This window comes from Eumetopias jubatus, unplaced genomic scaffold (genome assembly GCF_037043125.1).
Source record: "Eumetopias jubatus isolate StellerSeaLion01/CBP00866 unplaced genomic scaffold, mEumJub1_p1.0 scaffold_7, whole genome shotgun sequence".
Taxonomy (NCBI): Eukaryota; Metazoa; Chordata; class Mammalia; order Carnivora; family Otariidae; genus Eumetopias; species Eumetopias jubatus.
In genome coordinates, this window is record NW_028274813.1 from 10,891,257 (window position 1) to 10,912,387 (window position 21,131).

Consider the following 21,131-nt stretch of genomic DNA (forward strand, 5'->3'; position numbering starts at 1 on the left):
AGTAGCTAAGTTTAATCTCCCCTTATTCCAGCTGAAAGCCCTGTTCCCAAAAAATGTCCATCCTTCCCTTTTCTGAGTCAGAAGGGTAAAACTATACTCCATCTTCCCCTCCCAGGACAATGCCTCAAGACGGCAAGGTGCCTAGAGAACCCATCTTAAAACAGGTAAGGAGAGGTAATAATATCTAAATCTTATAGATAATAATATCTAAAACTTGTAAGCTGTTGAACTATGAACTGTGCACAGTTCTGGGTACTGCCCCATACATTATTAGCCCAAGTAGTAATTAAGAGCAACAAATAGGAGATTTTCCTTAGTGCAATTTCCTCTAGCATCATTCTGACACCATGACATGGTGACCCATGACCCAACACAGCTTGGGAATTCAATCCAAAGTTTGGTACATTCCAGTTTTAAAATTAGTCTGAGTTCATCCCACAAATATCAAACATCTAAAAGGTTACTGAACGTTTTACTTTTGAACTGATAGTTTTTATGTCAAGGTATAGAGTGAATAAGGCTCCTCCTTCCTTCCCAACAGAACCGAAGCAATATTCACCTTCCCACGGACTGCATTATATCCAGCAACAGTGGGGCTGCCAGGTCTGGGCTTAAGTGAATGAATGTGGAGAGGACCACAATGGCCAGCCCAAGGGTTTCCTCGTCATATTCTTCAAGAATGGCCCCACAGTCATGGCATCTGTGAAGAAAACAGAGGAATGCTGTCCACGAGAACCAGCAATGGTTTCAAGATATAACAAAGTATATAAAGCCATTTCTCAGGAGTCTTGGAAAAGTCCCCAAAAGGAGGTCAGTGGCCCCACTCTCATGATACATAGTGGACTGCAATACTACCCTCCTCCTAGACACAGAAACAACACACATGACAGAGATCAGGAAGGTTCTTTAAGTCACTGAAAACGTTCAACTCACAATTGTCTGGCCTCTATGGACATGAATTATTGGTTCTTTTTACAGCAAGCGCCAGGCAGACTAACAGTTTGAAGCTTCTGGTTGAGGGATTTTAGGCATGTAAAATTATTGCTAGGGATAGTCAGTAACTAGATATTTTTTTCATTTGTTGAAATTAAACATGAAAAATGCCTAGATGCAAATGGAAGCTTTCCTGTGCTCTCGGATTGAAAAATGTCCTATTTGTGGGTGAGACATGGGGTAGTTAAGCCAAGAGAACACTCCAGAAAGCCTGGGGAGTCTGGATCACAGTCTCTTCTCTACCACTCACTCAGATCAGTCTTAAGAACGCACCGCGCCTACTGAGTGTAATAGGTAAAGACACAGTGGCACCTGCTCCTAAGTAACTTCCAACTTACTGATCTTGATAGTATCTAATATGGGTCCAACTTAATTCATCTCAGCCAAAGCCACAGCCCTTCTATTCAACCACAGCCAGACAGCTTTGTAAAGTGAAGGGAAAGTCTACTGGGAATAGCGAGGGAACTAGAGCTAAGATCACTATTGAGAACTTTCCGTCTGGAGACTTCCTAAATACAAACTCTATCTATGAAATCCCTGACAAATTGACCTTTTTGAAAAATATAGGATTCATATCTGTAACTAAAAAAGAAGAGAAATGGAGTGCACACAAAGACTGGGACTTGGGGGAGGACACAAAACGGGGACATTGTACCAAAGGAGGCGCCAAGGACAGGCCTCCAAACACAGCAAGGTGCTCCCCACATGGACATTCTAAGGCAGCTCTCCAAGGCGGGCACCTTCGCTTCTTCAGGAATGACTGTTGGCTGGGGCCAGCTGCACAGATCCTCACGCCAGCCCCTCGTGCCTCATATTCTTCTCCCTTTATCACAAGCCTACCCACTGCATCACCAGGAAGCTTCCCTAGCCCAAAGGGATCTCTCCAAACTTGAAATCCTGCAAGTCTTATTCTTTAGCATATTCAGTACACAACCATTTGTGTGCCAGACAATGTATAGGGAGCTTAGAGTATAAAAGACAGAAGAAAGGGTCACAGTCCCTGAGGAACTCACAACCTGTATGTATACACAATGACACAATTAAAACACAATGTGGTAAGTGGTAGAACAGAAAGATGTCATAGATACTACGGAAACTTGGAGAATGGTATGACTAATTCTGCCTTGTGTGTAGGGGGAAACTCTGCCTTCAGCTGGGTCCTGAAGCATGACTAGGAGTTCACCAGGCAGAGAAAGTACAAAGAGCAGGACACCTATGAAATCACAGAAGAGAGAACACATCAGGCATGCTCTGGAGAAGGTGAGGGGGCTGGGGCAAAAGCTCCAGGTGAGGAGCAGTAAGGCCATACCTTCACAGTCTAAAGGGTCTTTTGTCATAAGCAAAGGTATTTGGACTTTATCCTCTAAGAAATCTGGGGATACTGAAGGTTGACAAACTGCGAGGTGACATACCAGTTTGAGACTCAGAGAAAGGATTCTGCTGGCAGGATGGGAGTAAGAATCAAGTCTCCATACTTAGTCCCATCCTCACAATTTGAAGCTTATAATAATCAGTAAGTGGCTCTGATTTGCATTTGTCCGAACTGAGAAAGGAACATGCCTTGGCATAAACAGATGGTGGCCATACAATGATAGGACATTTCTAAAATAACAATGCCCACCCAGGGGGCACCTGGGTGGCTCAGTTGGTTAGGCGACTGCCTTCAGCTCAGGTCATGATCCCGGAGTCCCGGGATCAAGTCCCGCATTGGGCTCCCTGCTCGGCGAGTAGCCTGCTTCTCCCTCTGACCCCCGCCCTCTAATTTTCATTCTCTCTCTCTCTCATTCTCGCTCTCTCAAATAAATAAATCTTTAAAAAAAATAATAAAATAACAATGCCCACCCACGCTTAGCGCCACAGCCCCTTGACGAACAAGTTATGACTTAAAGCATAACACGCCTCCTCTGATCCTTTCTCACAACCGTGGTGAGCAAACGCTCAGATTCGGTAAATCTGGTGAAGAAAAGAACAGCGTGAGCTTACTTGTCTGTCATCACCGTCGGCTGCTCATCTGTGAATTCTTCCGGGGCCGGCACAAACATACTGACGATGCTGGGGGCCGACAGCAGGCTGGATTTCGTAGCGCCTGGGGAAGCAGCAAAGAGACACCTGGTGAATAAAGGTCTGTTTCTGGGGGCCAGGAAAGCCCCATCCTCCTCTCATAAATCCTCCCAAGATCACACTCACGGAATGTGATGGGATCAGCTCAACGCATTGTGAAAACCCCTCAGGGGTCAAATGAGTTCAAGAAAGGCTGATTTGTTTCAAGGGTAAAATGAATTCAAGAAGGACTGTGATTTGTTTCTGTTTGTGTGACTTTTAAGAGCTAGACTCCCTTTGCTTCTTGACTTCGAAAAAATCAGAAAGAGTTCAGTGTGCCAACAGGGGATGAAGACAAAAATAGAAAAAGGGGGAAATCTATTCAAGAGCACCTTTAAGTGAGTTTACACAGTCCTTATTTGCTAAGCACACATGGAAGCTGCCCTTACAATCCTACGTTTCTAAAATCACCAATGCCTACCGACCCTAAAATGCTACTAATTTGAGAAGGGAATAAGATCCCAGAACTCTACACACATAAGCAAGGGGAGGGGTTTGAGCTAAGAAATATCAGAACAGCTTTTTGCCTTGGAAATTAATATCATAAGCCCCAAAGCAAAAGACTTCATTTTTCAAACTGAAATATTTACGAATGAAAGATCAAGTGTTTTGAAGGAATCATCTAGTGACTTCGGCCAATCAACATCACAGAGTTTAAAACTTTGGGTTTTGATGCCTTCAGAGAAATCTAAGGCAGGAATCTTGGCGACATGCTCTAGCAATGAGCAAATTGTTCTCTACTAAGAAAACGACCAGTGCCAGACAGAGTCAGGAAAGAAGGCAGAAAAACTCAGGGGTCATTAAAGAGTTTGTTTCTCATCAAGAAACTAGAAATTTAGTGCTGGAAAACAAAACAAAATTGTATGATCTTTCCTTAAATAGGAGAAAAATAATGATTCAGAGAACCAGTTTTTAAAAGAAGTAACATAAAAATTTTAGAAACCTAGCAAAGTGGGCAATGTGTTTCAATCTGAGGGAGAAAAAAAGGGTATTGAACCCTTTAAAGAATGAAGATGCTGCCAGACTATATTCCCTTGACTGATCAAAGGCTACAAAGTGTGTTTATGAGAAGCAGGAGACCTGCAGACTCAAATGGCAAAGGAAAGTATCTAAAAATATCTTTATGTCACTTCCAAAGATCCCAAATGGGTATCTAAATTTTACTACAATATTTACCAGCTATCTCTGAGTAACACTCTTTTCTACCTGTACCTCAGTATATCACTAACAAGGATCTCCAATTGTTTCATCAAGATAGTGCTTTGAGGGCGCCTGGGTGGCTTAGTTGGTTAAGCGACTGCCTTCGGCTCAGGTCATGATCCTGGAGTCCCAGGATCGAGTCCCACATCAGGCTCCCTGCTCAACAGAGAGTCTGCTTCTCCCTCTGACCCTCTTCCCTCTCGTGCTATCTCTCATTCTCTCTCTCTCAAATAAATAAATAAAATCTTTAAAAAAAAAGATAGTGCTTTGAGGGAAAGCAACAGTATTTATTACAAGCATAACTATATTTTGATTAACAACAGAAAAGGCAAGAACTGGGCCCAAGATAAAAGGAGACATGCTTAATTGTTAAACACTAAGGTAAACAGCATGAAGTTGCTTCAAGCAACCAAAACACAGAAAGTTTAAATCTAACATTCCGCATTTCTTGAACATTGATAGACCATGTCTACCAGATGCCAAAATGTCTATGCTAAAAGTGGAAGAAGTCATCCCATAAGATGGTGATACATATACAGTCTTACTGGAAACAAACACTGAAAGGAGAAAAAATTATTGAGTCAAGTCTTTCAGAAGACTCAATTACTATTAAATAGAATTACCAATTACTATTAAATAGAATTCACAATTCAAGTCAAGAAAAGAGTAGAAATCAAAGTCATTTGGGTGGTTTCAAGCCAATAATTACCCAATACAAATGCCAAGAAATAGGTATTTCTGACTATAATAGCTCTGTGAAGTTGTTTATTCACACGACAACACAAAAGGTGTCATGCATTATCTATGGCAATCATCTATAAAAGTTATTGGGTGCTGGCTCCCCTATGGCAATATTAGCTAAAACTGGATTTCTGAATATGGCTAATCATTTGGGAGCAGAGTAACATAGACGAAGAAGGTGGGAAATGCAAAGGAAGCTACGGACCTCAGCTACCTTTTGTTCTAGTTGAGTTACAAAGAAGTCTGCAACATTAAAGGCAGTCCCATCATCCCCCAGTTGTGGGCAATACTTCTGATGGCACCACTACCCAAAGTGTACTCTGTATGGAACTAGGAACAGAAATAGAAGGTTCTTAGAAGCTTGGATAAAGAGGGAACCTCCCCCAAAGTCCAACTCCAAAGCTGGAGATTTTGACCAAAGCCCCTTTGGGACTCTTAGAGATAGGAGGCATTGTAAAGGTTTTGGTTTGTTCAAAGGATGCAACCACCCATCAGTCCCTTAGCTGCATCAGTGGACTTCTTCAGTTTACTGTGAAAGAGACTTTATCTTTCTGTCTTTGTTCTCTTTACCTTATTCCATTTTTGCAGCTACTAACTTAGTCACTGGATCGTGGATGAGCAAGCACCAGAGTTGTCTGACCACTGACTTCTGCTCATAAAAGCTTTTCCCAGACCCATAAGTGAGAAGAGTCTCATCATCTACAGGAGTTAAAATGGCTACTCATTACCCAATAAATGTTAGCAAAAGCTGAAGATAAAGATCTCTTCATTCCTAAGGAAAATCAGAAGAGTGATATGGTCCTAAATAATAAGTCTGCTTAATTGAGGGAAGTAGCTAAGAGATGCAGTCATAGTTCATTTTTTGGTTTTTGGTTTGTTTTATTTTTTTACAAATGATAATTAAGCTGCTTTCTGAATTAAAAAAGAATAAAAGTAATGATTAACTAGCCATGAGATGAATTTTGAAAATACATATTCTGATGATCTTGGCACAGATTTATTCTCAGCTTACTCCAATGGGCAGCATAATGCCACAAGTATATTTTATGCGATTTCAGATTTCAAAGAAGCTATTCGTCTGTGATCTCAACATTCTAGAATGAACACAGATAAGCTGGACCATGTTCAGAGAAGATACACAATAATATGGATGGCTGATATGTATTAAGAGGAATATCAAAGGACCCAGGGACATGTGGTCTAGAGAAGATTGAGGAAGTAAGTGATGTGTAGCTATTTTCAAACATCTAAAAAATTATGTGAGCAACCAGACTCATTTTAGGTGGCCCCAAACAGAAAGTCACGATAAGGAAGAACTTTCTGTTGATAAGGTTCAAAGAGGAGATGTCAGGCATTCCCAGTCCCTGGAGGTGTTTGAACAGAGGCTGGATCCACTTCATGGAGCTTCTGAAGAAGAGATTTCAGCACCCGCTGGGTGACCAGATGATTGACATATACAGTGTCTTTCAGCTCGTACAGTCTGAGATTCCACAACCCAACTAACCTCTCATTCTCAACGGCTGTCCCTCCAGGTCAGGGTTTAGGCACATTGGCACATTGCACTGGCGTTTCCCAGGCTGTATCTGTTCTGTGGATAAATAGAACATTTCAGTCTTCAATGCAGTCAATTTAGCACAAGTCACAATACAAAGAATTTAACCAATAACCTCATGGGCCATTTTTTGGGGTCATTGTTATTGTTGGTTATTAATATGTACAGGAAACATCCTAGATTTTTGGGTAGGGCTGTCTGGGGTTTTACTACAAAACTGCCATTCAGGTATATGCAATGTAATTAAAAGCAGGAGAGCATCTAAAACCGCCCCCCCCAAAAAAAGTCTGGATTCTCTTCCTCCCCACCGAGAAAGCTCAAATACCATTATCTTCTGATATGAAATGTAAAACTGAAAGGCTAATGTCACAGCCATGAAATAAATGTTTTATGCAAATCAGTAAATACATAAGCGATCGTTTGGGGTAATGGCCAGAAAGGTCATACAGAAAACATGTGGAACTGGTAGCAAGGAAATGGCAGGTGTCTCCCTTAGGGCTCAGGACCAGGGGTGAGGTCAGCCACTGAGGGCTGAGGAACAGGGGTGAGGAACAGGGGAAGACACAGAGGAGTGTGGCTTCTGGAACATGTGTTTCCTATGAAAGATGAGACGAAGAAGCAGCCATCGGATGAGCACGGGTGGAGAAGAGGCAGGTATTCACTGAGCAAGCAGGTGCATGCTGAGGTGAATCGATCATAACCCATGTCTTAGACTGCCTCTCTCAGTGTTGACATGATTAGATTTGTCCCTTTGGAGACCAGTGAGTCACTGAATCGACATATGTGCTATAAAGTGGCATGCCACCTAACAGTGACCTATGTATTCATTGACTCTCCTGTGGTCTTAGATTTGGGGAGAACTTTTCATGGCACTAATCAAAACAAGGGTATTGAGATGAAACTCTAGTAGGACTTGGTGACTAGAGAACCAATTTGGAGAATGGAAAACAAGTCCAGGAAAATGGGTGAAAGAAATTCAGACAGCATGTAAATGGTAAGTATTAAGTGAGAAACCAGAGTGACATGAACGAGACTGAAGTCTGGTGAATGTGAAAAATTCAGTTAAATGGGTTATTTGGCATCATGTAGATTCTATTTTTAGATTAAAATTTGGATTGGAAATTGAGATCTAGTTGCCTTTTTATTACTCTACTGAAGCAATCAAACTCGGTTGGAATCGTAATCTAAATCTAAAATGGTTAGCTTAGGCTGAGCTACTTGCTACAGAAAATAGAAGCATGTCGACCTAACAAAAGGTGGGCATTTAATTATCAGAGAACTAACCAAACCAAGGCTCCCATTCTCAGTTCCTCACATAGCTTCCTCCGTAAAGAGAGAAACAGAGGCAGTCCTCTTTGGTGTGGACGCAACGACTCCACCCAAACCCAGTCGGCTGTTGAGGCTGGTTATCCTGTCTTCCTCCTTGACTCTCTTGCCTGTTGGCTTTTGGCCATTACATTATTCACTATCACTTATCACCAAAAGGAAGACAAAACATGAAACCTTTAAAACGTTAAGAACCCTTATAAAGGCTGGAGAGTTGAAACTGTCAAAAGTAGGATTGGGTATTTTTTTATGGGACTTAATTATCTAGCTCTCCTTTTTTGGAAAAACAACGGATGGGGGTGGGGGAGATAAGATAAAATGTATGTCAATATTGTGGTTTTGAAAAAATAAGTCTGTCGATATTTTGGTTTTGTGGACGTCATAATTCCTGGTCATAAAGAAGGATATTAAAATAACAATCTCACATAACTATGGCCAGAAAGGACTAACCACGATACTGAAGTAGGTCTAAGTGTTGGCCCCCAGAGCCTGTCACAGTAACAAACCATGACATTTTCGTAGTGCATGCATGTTGCAAAGTGCTTCCACATGTATAATCTTGTAACTCAAATGACCCATTTAATTAAAAAAAGGAAAAAAAAAACACGAAAAGCAGGCACTCCAAAGAGCAGGATCGTGGCAATACTACCGGCTTGGAAAGGAGTACGTGTGCAGAACGTGGGAACAAAGTTCAGAAAATGCAGAGTGATCATGTTTGAAATAGACATGTCATGGCGATCGATTCTTACTTTAAAATTGAGGTTAGATGCGGTTCCACCATATGAGCATGAGGGTGTGCGGCTGCAAGCTGGTGACCCTGCTGACTAAAACACAGAGCTCATATTCCCAAGCCTACTGGCAGATCATGACGTCACTAAGCTACATTCGTTATTATTAGTATTACTGTTAATATGCCCTTATTTGGGGGGAACTTTACAAAATAGACACTATTGATAATCTGGTGTTTCTGTTTGTTTTTTTAATTGACATCATGAAATCACAGTTCCATTCCCTCCTTTACACATTGACATCACTTAACCCCCAGATAGATAACCTAGTATCTGGAATCTGGGTCTTAGAGGAAAAAGAGTTGGACCAGCCTAAATGGACAAACAGGTGGCTCTAGAACACTTGGAAAGTTTAAACAGACTTGTTCATTACCTTCAGGTTTTTTTAAAAAAAAATTACTTGAATCACAGAACACAAGAGAAAATCTAATCCTTCACAAGAGAGCAGAGGGGACACAAAGAAAGTGGCATTTAGCTAATCTGAGAGGTAAAACAAGAAGAAAAAGCTTGACCCACCAGTGTCCCAGTTGCTGATGTTATGGGGGGCGCTAGACTGATGTTCCAGCTGTCGCCTCATTAACTGGCTCATTGTCAGAGCTCCCAGGGATCCCCTTTTCGTCTGCCTATCCTGAGCTATATGGAGGAAATTAGGACATGATTACGAGGGGGAATAAATTTCCACCGCACACAACGGCTCTACAAATCCATAGAGAATCTTAATTGAACTTTCATTGGCTATTTGTGATTGCTCGGTAAATTGTATGCTCCTATCCAAAGGAAAAAACCTAAGGCACGTTGCTGTTCCGGGTGCCTTTCTTCCCTCGTAAAGAATGAAAGAGTGCCTATGAGCATTTATCTGTACCCTGTAAATATTTACTCCAGTTACCACAATATGATTACTTTCATTTACTTTTTTATTTATATACTCCACTTTGTTCCAAAAAGGATTTAAGGCAGATAATACTACTTTGAATTTATAGCTTAACTTTTTTTAATGGAGCTTGTTCATACATAGTTTCAGGCTCCATTATATCCCCATGAGTCCGTGTGTGTGTGTGTGTGTGTGTGTGTGTGTGTGTGTGTGCATTTTGGAGTAAAATGACACATATCAACCCCAGTTTTTTGAGAGAGAAACTGAAGCAAATGATGCCACGTCACTTGGGAACCAACTATCAAATGAGGTAGTCGTAGAAACCGAAACATGTTGACTCCAAAGTCAATACTATTTTTAATCTTTGTATGAGCCGCCGCCTACTGTTTGGGAAATGCGAATCGAATCACCTTCCACAAGTGTATTCTAGTACAAATCTTTGTTTTAGAGAGTAGTGGTAACATTTTTATCCTTCAATTAGGCACTGACAAATATCCCACCAATGAAATGTCAAGTTACGAGCATTTCCAAACCAGAAAAATAATTAAAAAAAAAAAAATTCCTGCCAGTAGACTGTTGACTAAAAAAAGCAATCTGCCTCCTATACCCTCCTATTCCTCTGCCAGGGGTCCCATCAGTCCCTGCCCCCAGCCCAGTGAGAAAAGCAGAGAATCACTGATGTGCCTTTTCTACATGATCCCAAACTCCTGGACACTGGAGAGCGTGTGGTATTCACTCTCTTAGGAGGACAATTTCAGAAACTGAAGCTCTTTAAGTACATGCTCTAAGAGGGGATGGTAGAAACCGGGATGATTGTATGGCCCCTGGAAAGCCTTAAATGTTATACACAGGTTTCACAATCACTGTACCAAGACGGTGACTTCGTGAGATGTGAAATCAGTTATAACATTTTTAATGTAATTGGCATGCTGTTTGATTCATGGTAGTCATGGCATGGTTAGCTACAAAATGGTCAGCCGGCAAACTGATCCAAAGAAGGGAGTGTGATGGGAATTCTTGTGTTTTGGAGCCCATGTTGACTAAATTCACGATAATGACTACACCAACCAACACGGAAAATCTCCGATTCTTGTTGATTGGTGAAATTCAGTGTTACGACTCACTTGAAACATGCAACTTCAAGTCAAATGCAAAAGCAGAAATCTTGTAGAAGACTTAACCAATTTAAAAATGAGGATGCTCAAAGGAGGACTTAAAACCTCTAGTGATTTCATAAGTTCTCCGATTCTCAGTTGTGTGTAGACAGAATTCCCTGAGAGTAAAAACCCTTAATGTTCAGCTCAGTGTGTGAGGTGCCTGGCATGATGCCTCCAAGAACACACCACCAACAGCCATCCAAGACATGCTTTTAATGGAGAGAAGGAGGAAGGTGGAAATCTACTGATGCACTCTGCTGACTCCAGAAAAGCTAGAGTCAGTTATGACTCTAGGATCATGAGACACTGGATATGCTTATTTTATGACACATTTAACTAGCACTGAAGTCAAGCTGACTTAGTCACCCTATCTCAAATTTCACCCAACTTGGAATTCTGATTAAAATTCACTATCTTCCTTTTTTTTTTTGAATGATTCACGTAAATTAGGAGGAGAAAATATACTTTTATGATTCTAGTATGTGGGCTTACCAATGGGCATTCTATCACATTATCAAATAGATTTTTATGATAAAAGAACAATTAAATCCAGAACTAGCTGTTCTTCTTTGCTACCAAAAGGGCAAATAACTGTTACTTGAAAACACTTTCTTAGAATTTCTGTAATCTCTATTATAAGTGAAGTTGAGTTATTCTAAGGCAGTGTGTGATACCAAAAAAGAGCAAAGATTTGCCAGTCAAACAGATCTGGCATCAATCCCCTGTCTCTATCACACAGTAGCTACCTGACTTTAGGCAAGTCATTTATTTAGCCTCTCTGACCTCTGCTTCCTAGTCTATAAAATGGGGTCAGTAATATTTGCCATGTAGGGCTGATGTCAGGATTGAGTAAAACAACCATGTGTGTAACCATTTGGCACAGTGCCCAGCACGTGGTTAAGTGTCAAATAAATGGGAACTATTATTAACTATTATGACTATGAACTCCTCGAACAAGGGGTGTCTCTTATTTATTCACCTTGGGTCCCCAGTGGCAAGCACAGTGCCTGGCACCCGGCAGACACTTAATAAATAGTTGCTGAATGAATGAATGCATGAATAAATGAATCATGAAGATGACGATGTTGTTCCGTACTACCAGTCCAGCATTTGAGTTATGATCTTTATCTGGTTTTCAGGACCATCCTCATTTCAAAAGATGGTCAAATGAAAATTAACTAGCTCCTCATGCAGCATCTACATGGAGCACAAAATAGACCAGCAGCTGGGACGAGGGCTTGCAGGAGCTGCACCTCCGTATCACTGACTCCTGCTGGGAACCTCCCAAGCTAAAGTCTCTCAACTGGGCTCCACCGAGGTAGGTAGGCCCCCCTACCTTCACCTCAATGGAACTCATGCTCCTCAAGGACAAAATCTAGGACCCAACCACAGAAGGCAGTTTCAAAATAGTTGCCCCCTACAGATCTTATAGAATTTCATGCCATTTTTATTTTCAGATCCAAAAGGGCTGGATTCAGTCATGACTCTGGGATCATGATCTATCTGTTACATTTATTTTGTGATAACCTAGATAAAATTTTGTCACTGATGGAAGTGATTCAAATGAAACAAAGGGGTCCAATGTAAAATTCTGTCGTGAACCATGCTTTTCACTTGTCCCAAAACTAGTTCTAGGCCTTATGTTTAGACTAGTCATCAACAATTTTTATTTTTTTGAATTATGAAATTCAGTGATTATTCCTTCACAGATTGGGATTCTTGGCCAATCAGTAATGGCACTGATTTATCAAACACTTGAGATGTTGACAAAACTGAGCCTGTGCCTCAGGATCTCTGAAATCTTACCGCCGAGTATCCCCCAGGAAGCCAACACGACGTGTATAAAGAAAAAACCCCAACACTGGGAGTGTGAACATTGAAAACAATGCAGCAGATATTATCCCAAAATCAATATACAGGTGAAATGATCACCAAAGGAAATCTTACTTGATATTGAGGAATGGCTGCTTGTTTCTGGCACACCTGCTTCTAATGTGGGAGCAGATGAGGATTCTCGTGGCATTTCCAAAGTTGAAAGTCCTTTAGTAGTGGGATCTACAAACAGAAATATTATTTAAAGCTCAGGACGTTGATTAAAAAATAAATAAATAAAAGCAAGTTCAAGAACCTTCTCCATATCTTTTCCTTCCTGCCTAATACACCCTTTCAAAACATTCTATGTGTTCTGGCCCTACCGATTACTTTAACGGAATTATATACACGCTGGTTTCCAAATTCCATGCAGAGATGCTTTCACATTACATTCTGCATCTGTGGCTATGCCTCTCAGAGATTAACAAAAGCACAGTTACAAAGCTAAAGCTCAGCATGTCCCCACGGCATGGCCTTGAGCAGGTCACTTCACCTTTCCAGAAGTGAATTCTTTTCATCTACTACCTAAAGATGCTTACAGTTCATTCCACCTACATCATTCTACCACTCTACCTCTTCCTGGCAATATGTTACTCATTAATTACATCTCAAGTATACAGACAGTTCCTCCACCAGAAGGTCTTCAAGGAAACCCCTCCCCCCAAAAATACAAATGAAAAAATGGGTCATGTGATCCTCTTATGTAATCCCAGGACACCCTGTCCTTAACCTTTCTCAAATTTAACACACTATAATGTAATTGTCTATTGACTTGTCTACAACCTTTGCTAAACCGTAAGTAATTTAGGAGCACGGACTGTATCTAACTTGGAATAAATACTATGAATGCAGATTTTCTATTTTATTAGGTGAGCAAGAAACAGACTGTATCATTTGCTCCTTCTATTTGGCAAATGTATCTAAGAGGAAATATTTTCTGCATACACTATCCATCAGTAATGGGAAACAAGCTGTCCCACACTATTCTAGGTAGGTTATCCTTTAAAACTTTTGAAAAGTTTAATGGGGGCGCCTGGGTGGCTCAGATGGTTAAGCGTCTGCCTTCAGCTCAGGTCATGATCCGAGAGTCCTGGGATCGGGTCCCGCATCGGGCTCCCTGCTCCTTGGGAGACTGCTTCTCCCTCTGCCTCTCTCTCTCTCTCTCTCTGTCTGTCTCTCATGAATAAATAAATAAAATCTTTAAAAAAAAAGAAAAGAAAAGTTTAATGGTTTATCATAGCAATCCCTGCCCCCCAAATTCTTTACAAATCTCCTTGCCATCTTAAGCAATACTATAAAATGAACAGAGTGAGCAGCCTGGAGTTACCCTATAGGTGTCCACGAATGTCCCATGCTATAATTTGGGGATGCCTCCCTAAATGACTTCAAGTTCTCAAGCTTCATGATGATTTTGTCTCATTCTTTTCATATTGTCAATTTTTTTCTTGTCCTAGAGCAAGTCACCACACATTCATGCATACATACAATTGAAGTATGCAGATGCTATTCTATCTTTGGATGATGACTAAATTTGTCAGAAATAAAAGTAAAATCAATCTTAAGTGAGAAGCTGGGAGGAAAGTTGTCGAGCACTGATGCTGTTTTGATTCTCAGAGGTCTTTCTGAATAGATATGGTTGCCAGATTAATCATTTCTTGATGAAAAAAAAAAGTATAACTGTTTCCTGAACCCTCTTGAGTAGGCACAAAATAGCAACATGTTTTAAATTACCTTAGTCACTAAGATATTAGAGGTTAGGCTATTATTTTTCTCTTAGGTATTCTCCCCAAACCACTAGTTCAAAACATGAACAGTCAAAAAAATTTAAGATTAAATAAATAAATAAAAACATGCACAAATCTCGTCTCTTCACCCTCATCTGCCTCTGTTTCACATATGCTGCTCCTAGAGCATAATACTCCCACCAATAACGTAGAATGAGAAAGCTTAAAGCTCATCTTCAAGAATTCTTTGAAGATCATTGAGACTTTTAGAGTTTTGCTAGGCTTACTAAAATCTTTGCTGTTATCTTTAATTTTAAAGAAATGTCATTACGATAAGGTACTTGGTAATAATCATTAGTGTACAAAGATTCCACAAGCCAGGCAATTTTTGCTCAGTCCTAAATCATTTTATGAAACCTTCCATTTGTATACAGTTTAAGACAACAAACATTGGAACAGACCTATATGCTTAGCTTAAAGTATTTTTATTCAGTTTTTATAGTGATGTGCAGAAAATGTCATAACTATTTATTCATTCATTCATTCATTCATTCATCAAATATTTGCCAAAACTCTACTAGGCACTTGGGATACAATCAGTGAACAAACTAGGCAAGAATCCTTGCCTTCAGGAACTTTCATTTCAGTGGGGAGAGACAGACAATAACATACATAAAGGTAAAATTGTATGTTAGAAGAGTAATTCTCTGTAGAAGAGAGACTGAGAAGAAGGGATTCCAAGATGCCAGACAGGGGTGGAAAGGTGGGGTGTGGGTCCAAACACCTCCTGGTGTTTGATCAAAGGATCAACGGAAGGGAGAGAGGGAGCCAGGCAGACATGTGAGGAAGACAGGCTGAGGGAGCAGCCAGCACAAAGGCCCTCAGGTGGAACTATGCCGGGAGCGTTTAAGAAATGGCAGGGGCCACTGCAGCTGTGTAGAAGCAATGAGGTGAGAGCAGCACAAAATGAGGTCCAAGAAATCATGAGAATCAAGACCACAGAGCACTCCAGAAATATCAAGGACCTGAGCTTTTACTATGAAAGAAATGGGGAGCCAGTTGGGGGTTTTAATCAGAGGAATGGTATCATCTCATGTCTTAAAGTATCACTCTAGCTGCTGTGTTGAGAAGATATGAAGGCAATAAGCGTCGAAGGCAGGGGACCAGTTAGGAGGTTACAGTCACTGACCCAGGTGAGAGGTGTGGGGCTCAGAGCAGAGTAGAAGCAGAGTACATAGTGGGGGAGGGGACCAGATTCTGGATATATTCTGAAGGTAGATTAAGATGACCAGACAAAATGGAGGATGCCCAGTTAAAACTTAATTTCAGATAAACAACGGATAACTTTTTACTATGAGGACATCCCATGTAATACGTGATAGATACGGCTCCAATTCTTCACTCCTCCCTGAATCCATGCCCTATGCCAAGTGACTTAGAAGGTCCCCCCTCATAAGAGGCAGGGTATATTTCCTTCTTGACTTTGGTGATTTGTTTTGGCCAATGAAATGCTGGCAGGCATAACATGACCAAAGGCTTGAAAAGTGCCTGTGCAATTAGACTTGCTCTCTTGTGCCTCTGCCATCACCATGAGAAAACATTCCCAGGCTTCAAGGGTCCCAGGAGGAGGTTGGCCACCCAACCCAGCTCAGCCTAGATTAGCCGATCCACAGTGACCTACAGACTTAGCATTACATGTTGCTGAGATTTTGTGCTCATTTGTTACATGGCATTATTCCAGCAATAGGCAACTGAGTGAACTGTCTCAGCATACAGACAATATGGAAAATCATAAAACTAGATGAGATCACCCAGACAGTGAGTGCAGACAGAGGACCGAGACCCTCGGGCACTCCCTCCTTAGGGAGAGAAGGAGGAACCAACAAGAGTTTGAGAAGGAGTGACCACTGACGAAGCAGAAAACCAAGAGAGTATGGTATCCAAGAAGCCAAGCAAAGTGGGGAAGTGAGAGTTAAGAACTGACCACTGGAGGTCATTGGTCACCTTGACAAGTGACGTTTGGGTGAACCCCTGGGGATGAAAGCTTCATAGGAATGATGAATTCTTTTTAGAAAGAATAGAATGGGAGAAAATTGGAGATGATGATTGTATAGGCAATTCTTTAATATGTTTTGCCAAGAGGCGAGAAGCCAAATGAGATAATAATTAGGAGAACTGGGATCAAGAACTTTTAAGAGAGAAATAAAACTATGTTCGTATGCTCACGTCAAGAATACCTTCGGAAGAAAAAAAAATTAACAGCAGTGGGGGAAGAAAGAAGGGAGAATTTCTGGGCCTATATCTCCGAATAGGTAAGAGAAATGGCATCCTGTCCACATGTGGAAAAGCTGACTTTAAACAGTAAAACCAGACAGTTCACCTGTAGCCCCAGCCATGAAGGCCAGACGTACAAGTGCAGATACTGGAAGGCAAGCAGATGAGGTGGTGGGAGGCTGAGGAAATTTCTTCTGATTATGTCCAACAGGAAGAGTTATCGGAAGTTTGGAAAGACAAGTCGCCATGAAATAAACAGTCACGCAGGAGAATGGAAACGTGAATGGACCAGGGAAGTATGGTATGATAGCCAGGTAGTTCAAAGACCCAGTTGAGATTTATGGTCATGAATTTAAAATGAGACCAGTCAATATTGTTATTTCTCCAGTCACACTCATTGGATAGGTATGGGATGCAGGTAGATGGAAAGGTGGATCCGACAAGGGTTGTGTTTAGCCAAGCAAGTCTGAAAAAGCGAAGGCCAAGATGGTGCGGGGCAGGAGAGCTACACTCATTGACTTGAGTAAGGAAGAGGAGAGAAGACATGAAGTAGGGGAGGGACGTGAAAGGACCAATCCAGCGTTGTCCAGAGGGGAAATGGAAATCAGAGAACAGGAGGCATGAGAATGACATTGTGGAGGGGCTGCAGTTGTTGCTATAAACAAGGTCTGCATCATGACCATGGGAATGAATCGCTGAGCTAGGGTGCAGGATAAAAACAAAGTTACTAGAGAAGATGAATTCAAGGAACTGAGAAGCCGGAGCATCAGGAGGATCATCTGCTTTAATCCTGGAATCAATAAGAATTCAGGCAGAAACAGCTTAGACGAGAATGAAAAAAGAGCCAGGAGTCAAACTGTCACCAGATAATTGTCATCAGGGGTCAGTAGTATGAGGTTCAGAGTTTAGAGACAAGGTGGGAATGGTCTGAAAGGGGCAGCGGTGAGCAAGGAAGGGGCCTAACCCTCACCCAATCCCAAGGGCACAAGGCAGTGAGGAAAGCAGTGTCCTTGGGGCAGAGCCAGGTTTCCACTAGACTACGCATGAAGGGAGTCGTCAGATGAGAGAGCATACATGGGATTTTGCTCATGAAGGATGGAGGAAGGTTTCCAGTAGTTAGCATAAGGCAGGACAAAAGTTCAGAACAGAAGATGTCTAGAACCTCATGGATATTAGAGGAGTGACCTGGGCCTTCCTGCAGGGACTGACATGAACACAGGGAAAGTGCATGATGAAGTTGGACCTGGTGGCTCAAGGTGATCAGCAGTGGCGAGGCTCTGAGTTTGGAAGGACCAGAAGCGTAGCTGTCTGGGCTTCCCTTTACTCTGGCTGATAGAGGCAAAAAGGTCTAGAGAAGCCTGTGTCTTACTCTGAGCCCAGGCCTCCTTCCAACACCAATAAGGGAGGGAAGATAGATCAGGGTGTCCATGGGAGGTTGGACACTATACAGATATAAAACTATTATGACAGTATACATATATTACATACATTTTAAAGACATATTATCATAATTGTCAGATGCTTTCCTCTTGTTCTGATAGCAAGTGTATTAATATGAAATCCATCTCCTCCCTGGTAGCCTGGGGAACAATATGATATAGGATGGATAAAGGAGGCAACACACACACATACACATAGGCACACACACACACTACAACCTATACATCACACACACCCATTGTGTAGACTTACATAGCGTTTCTTATATACCCACTCTATAGACCTTGGATGGTTTCTTATATATCCACCCTACAGACCTCTAGAGTCTCTAGGTCAATGCTCTCCTCCATTTCTATGTAGCCACTTTCCTGGCTCCAGACAATAAAGAGGTATTCCAGTTTCCCCAGAAACCTTAAACTTTGTAATCACCAGGATCTTATTCTTCCACCTGCCTGGCTGGAGCACGACCCTTTCCAAATATACTAACGTTCATTCAACAGATTTTCACAGAGCACCTTCAAGGTACACAGCTCTGTGCTGGGAGGGAGAGGAGCTAGAACTCTCAGGGAATGCCCGGGGCAAATAAAAGATCTGAATCTCTTGTCTTAGGAGTTGGCTTTTGTATGAAGCAGTGGGAGAGGAAGGATTAGAATCAGGACAATCGTCCTGGTCCGGCGACTGCCTATCTGTGGGCCCCGGGCACATCACTTCCTTAGAGTGTCCGTCTCTTCTTACAGAAAAAGACAGATTTTCCACTACAAGTCTCCAAGTCTCCAAGATCTTTGCCAGTCCTCAGCGGTCCACAGGCTAGAAATCTACTACAGTGACCATTCCTGGACAATTTCATTTTTTCTAAAGAGTCACATTCTTTTTTTTCTTTAGATCTGAGCTGAGACACAAAGTGTTGAGTTATGGGAATACTGCAATAGGCTGTGTTTTAGGATGAGATGGACTATCGGCTTGCTGCTTTTTCAAATGATCTTTCTTAAAAACTGTGCCTCCAAGGAAAGGCGAGAAATGACACCTGAGGCAGGAAATCCATGAGCTGTGACAACCTCACCATCAAGCGGTGCCCATGGATGAGGGTCTAGGTTGCAACTAGGGGGTTTTTCAGACACACAGTGTCCACCAGACTGCTGACATTTGGTCTGAGTATATAATCCGCTGTGGATCCTACAGGACTATAGTCAATTCTTGACCATTCCAAGCACTCTTTGCTTTATTTTAGCACTTCATGTTTATTCCTTCTTTGGACTATCTATCAAAGCTGGCTAAGGCACGGAAAAACAAAGAAGGCAAAAAGAGTTCAAATTAATGACTTTTGCTGTTTGAGGAAGGCTGAGATGATGTCCGGGATACCTTGATATGAATTAACCACGGCCTCTTCTTGCCAAGGATGGTCAAGAATGGACTGTTAGAAGTTGAGAAACAACAAATACGGAAATATTTATGGAGCCAGTAAAACCACATCTGAATCCAACATGCTGTGGTAAGCAGGAAGGATTCGGAGTGGACTCTGAAACAATTATAATGTCACTCTCTGACATCATAAGATTGAGAGTTGGATGCATACTCAGTGCTGAGACCGGAACGAGAAAGATGCACAAACCGGCGTGTCAGGCCGGGAGGAAGAAGAGAGATGAGCTTACCTGGGTCTTTCTGTTCTCCCAGCTTGTCTAGAATGTTGAAGGAGATATCAAGGTACTCTCTCTGGATGGCACTGACAGCGATCTTGCGCTGTTTCCTCTGCCGGGGAACAATCTGGATCTTGAATTCGGATTCCTCCGCTCCCTCCTCTTCTGCCTTTCTCTCGGGATTCTGTTCTGTGTCCGACTCGGCGCTGGTGTCGGGCTTCTCACTTTCCGTTGGGTTCTCGGCATCCTCGGGGACTTTGAGGAGGACAGTTTTTGCCCCTGAACTTGGCACCGGGCCACCAGGCTTCTCCTCCTCGATGCTGGGCTCGGGGCTGTCGTCCAGTGACACCTCAGGGAGGGCATAGGACTTCTGGAGGAGGTCTCGCTTTTGCTTAAGTGTGAGCGGGCTGCCACAGGAAAAGTCCTGCGACTCCTCGGGCTTCGAATGTTCTTCGGAGTCTGCGGGGTCTTCCAGAGCGACGCGGGCAGAGTCCGTGGCACCTGTTGACTGGTTATTTCCTGAGTCCTTGGAAGAGAAGTCTTTGGAACAATCCTCCACACTTACTTGCACAAGAGGAGTTGTGCTGAGGCTGAGGACGGAAGGGGGGCTGGGGAGGGCATGGGGGGAGGCAGCGTTTTTACCAGAGGCACCATCATTTCCTTGGTCCATGGTCTCCTCTTCCTCATCACTCTCTACGATGCGGAGAGGGGGGAGAGGCTCGAACACAAGGGAGTCGCTGTCAGACGTGGAGAGCACCGAGCACTTTTCAGGCCCGGATGTGGAGTCGGAGGACAAATCTATCAGATCTAAATCCTCCTTAGGAGCAGGCTTGAGAGGAGAATCCACTTTGACCTCAAATGTCTCCATGCAGTTTAACCTGACTTCAGGTATCACAGGCCTGCGGGTTTCTTGGAAACTTTCCGTTGCTGGGTTCTCGGGGCCCTCGGGGTCGTCGGGCCTTGTAGCTGAATTCTGTCTGGGCCGTCCGTGGTCATGTCTCTGCATGACATAAGCAGCATGGGCGGGAGGCTTATCTAGGTCACACCGGTCTATGCAGGACTTCCTCCGGTGCTCGTCTAATGTAAACAAGAGGGAGTCTGCATTCCCTATATCAAGAGATTTTTGTTTTAAAGAGCGCAGCTTTTTTTTCTGAATGCTTTCTTCTCTCACACAGTGTAGAATGCTGTCTTGTAATGCACCCGTTTCTCTATATTCGGCCAGTTCTATTTCACCTGATTGAAACAGAAAGAGCTAGTACTATTTTACTTGGAGATGCTACCACTTTTTTCCCCCTCATACTTGGGCATACAACTGGCATAAATCATAATCACAATCCCAGCTCCAACAGGAGGGAACACTGACTCTCTGGCCAAGTTTTTGGAAAGTTCTTTCTAATTTCAAAACCCAGAAAACTCTGGAATGAGAGAACCCGAAATGGCAGTTTAAGATCTGATTTCC

At 42.3% G+C, this 21,131-nt stretch overlaps 1 protein-coding gene across 4 annotated transcripts in view; it reads right to left on the reverse strand.

Annotated features, from left to right (window-relative positions):
- The window catches only part of UNC79 (unc-79 subunit of NALCN channel complex), a 209,195-nt gene that overhangs the window by 59,046 nt on the left and 129,018 nt on the right, over positions 1–21,131 (reverse strand). For all 4 annotated transcript variants that reach the window (XM_088025012.1, XM_088025014.1, XM_028101287.2 and 1 more), the window contains 6 exons: positions 19,688–20,905; positions 12,676–12,783; positions 9,217–9,333; positions 6,539–6,622; positions 2,977–3,079; positions 560–700 (listed from right to left, as the gene is read on the reverse strand). In XM_088025012.1, coding sequence (XP_087881138.1) covers positions 560–700; positions 2,977–3,079; positions 6,539–6,622; positions 9,217–9,333; positions 12,676–12,783; positions 19,688–20,905 — 1,771 coding nt within the window. The remainder of the gene's footprint in view (positions 1–559; positions 701–2,976; positions 3,080–6,538; positions 6,623–9,216; positions 9,334–12,675; positions 12,784–19,687; positions 20,906–21,131) is intronic.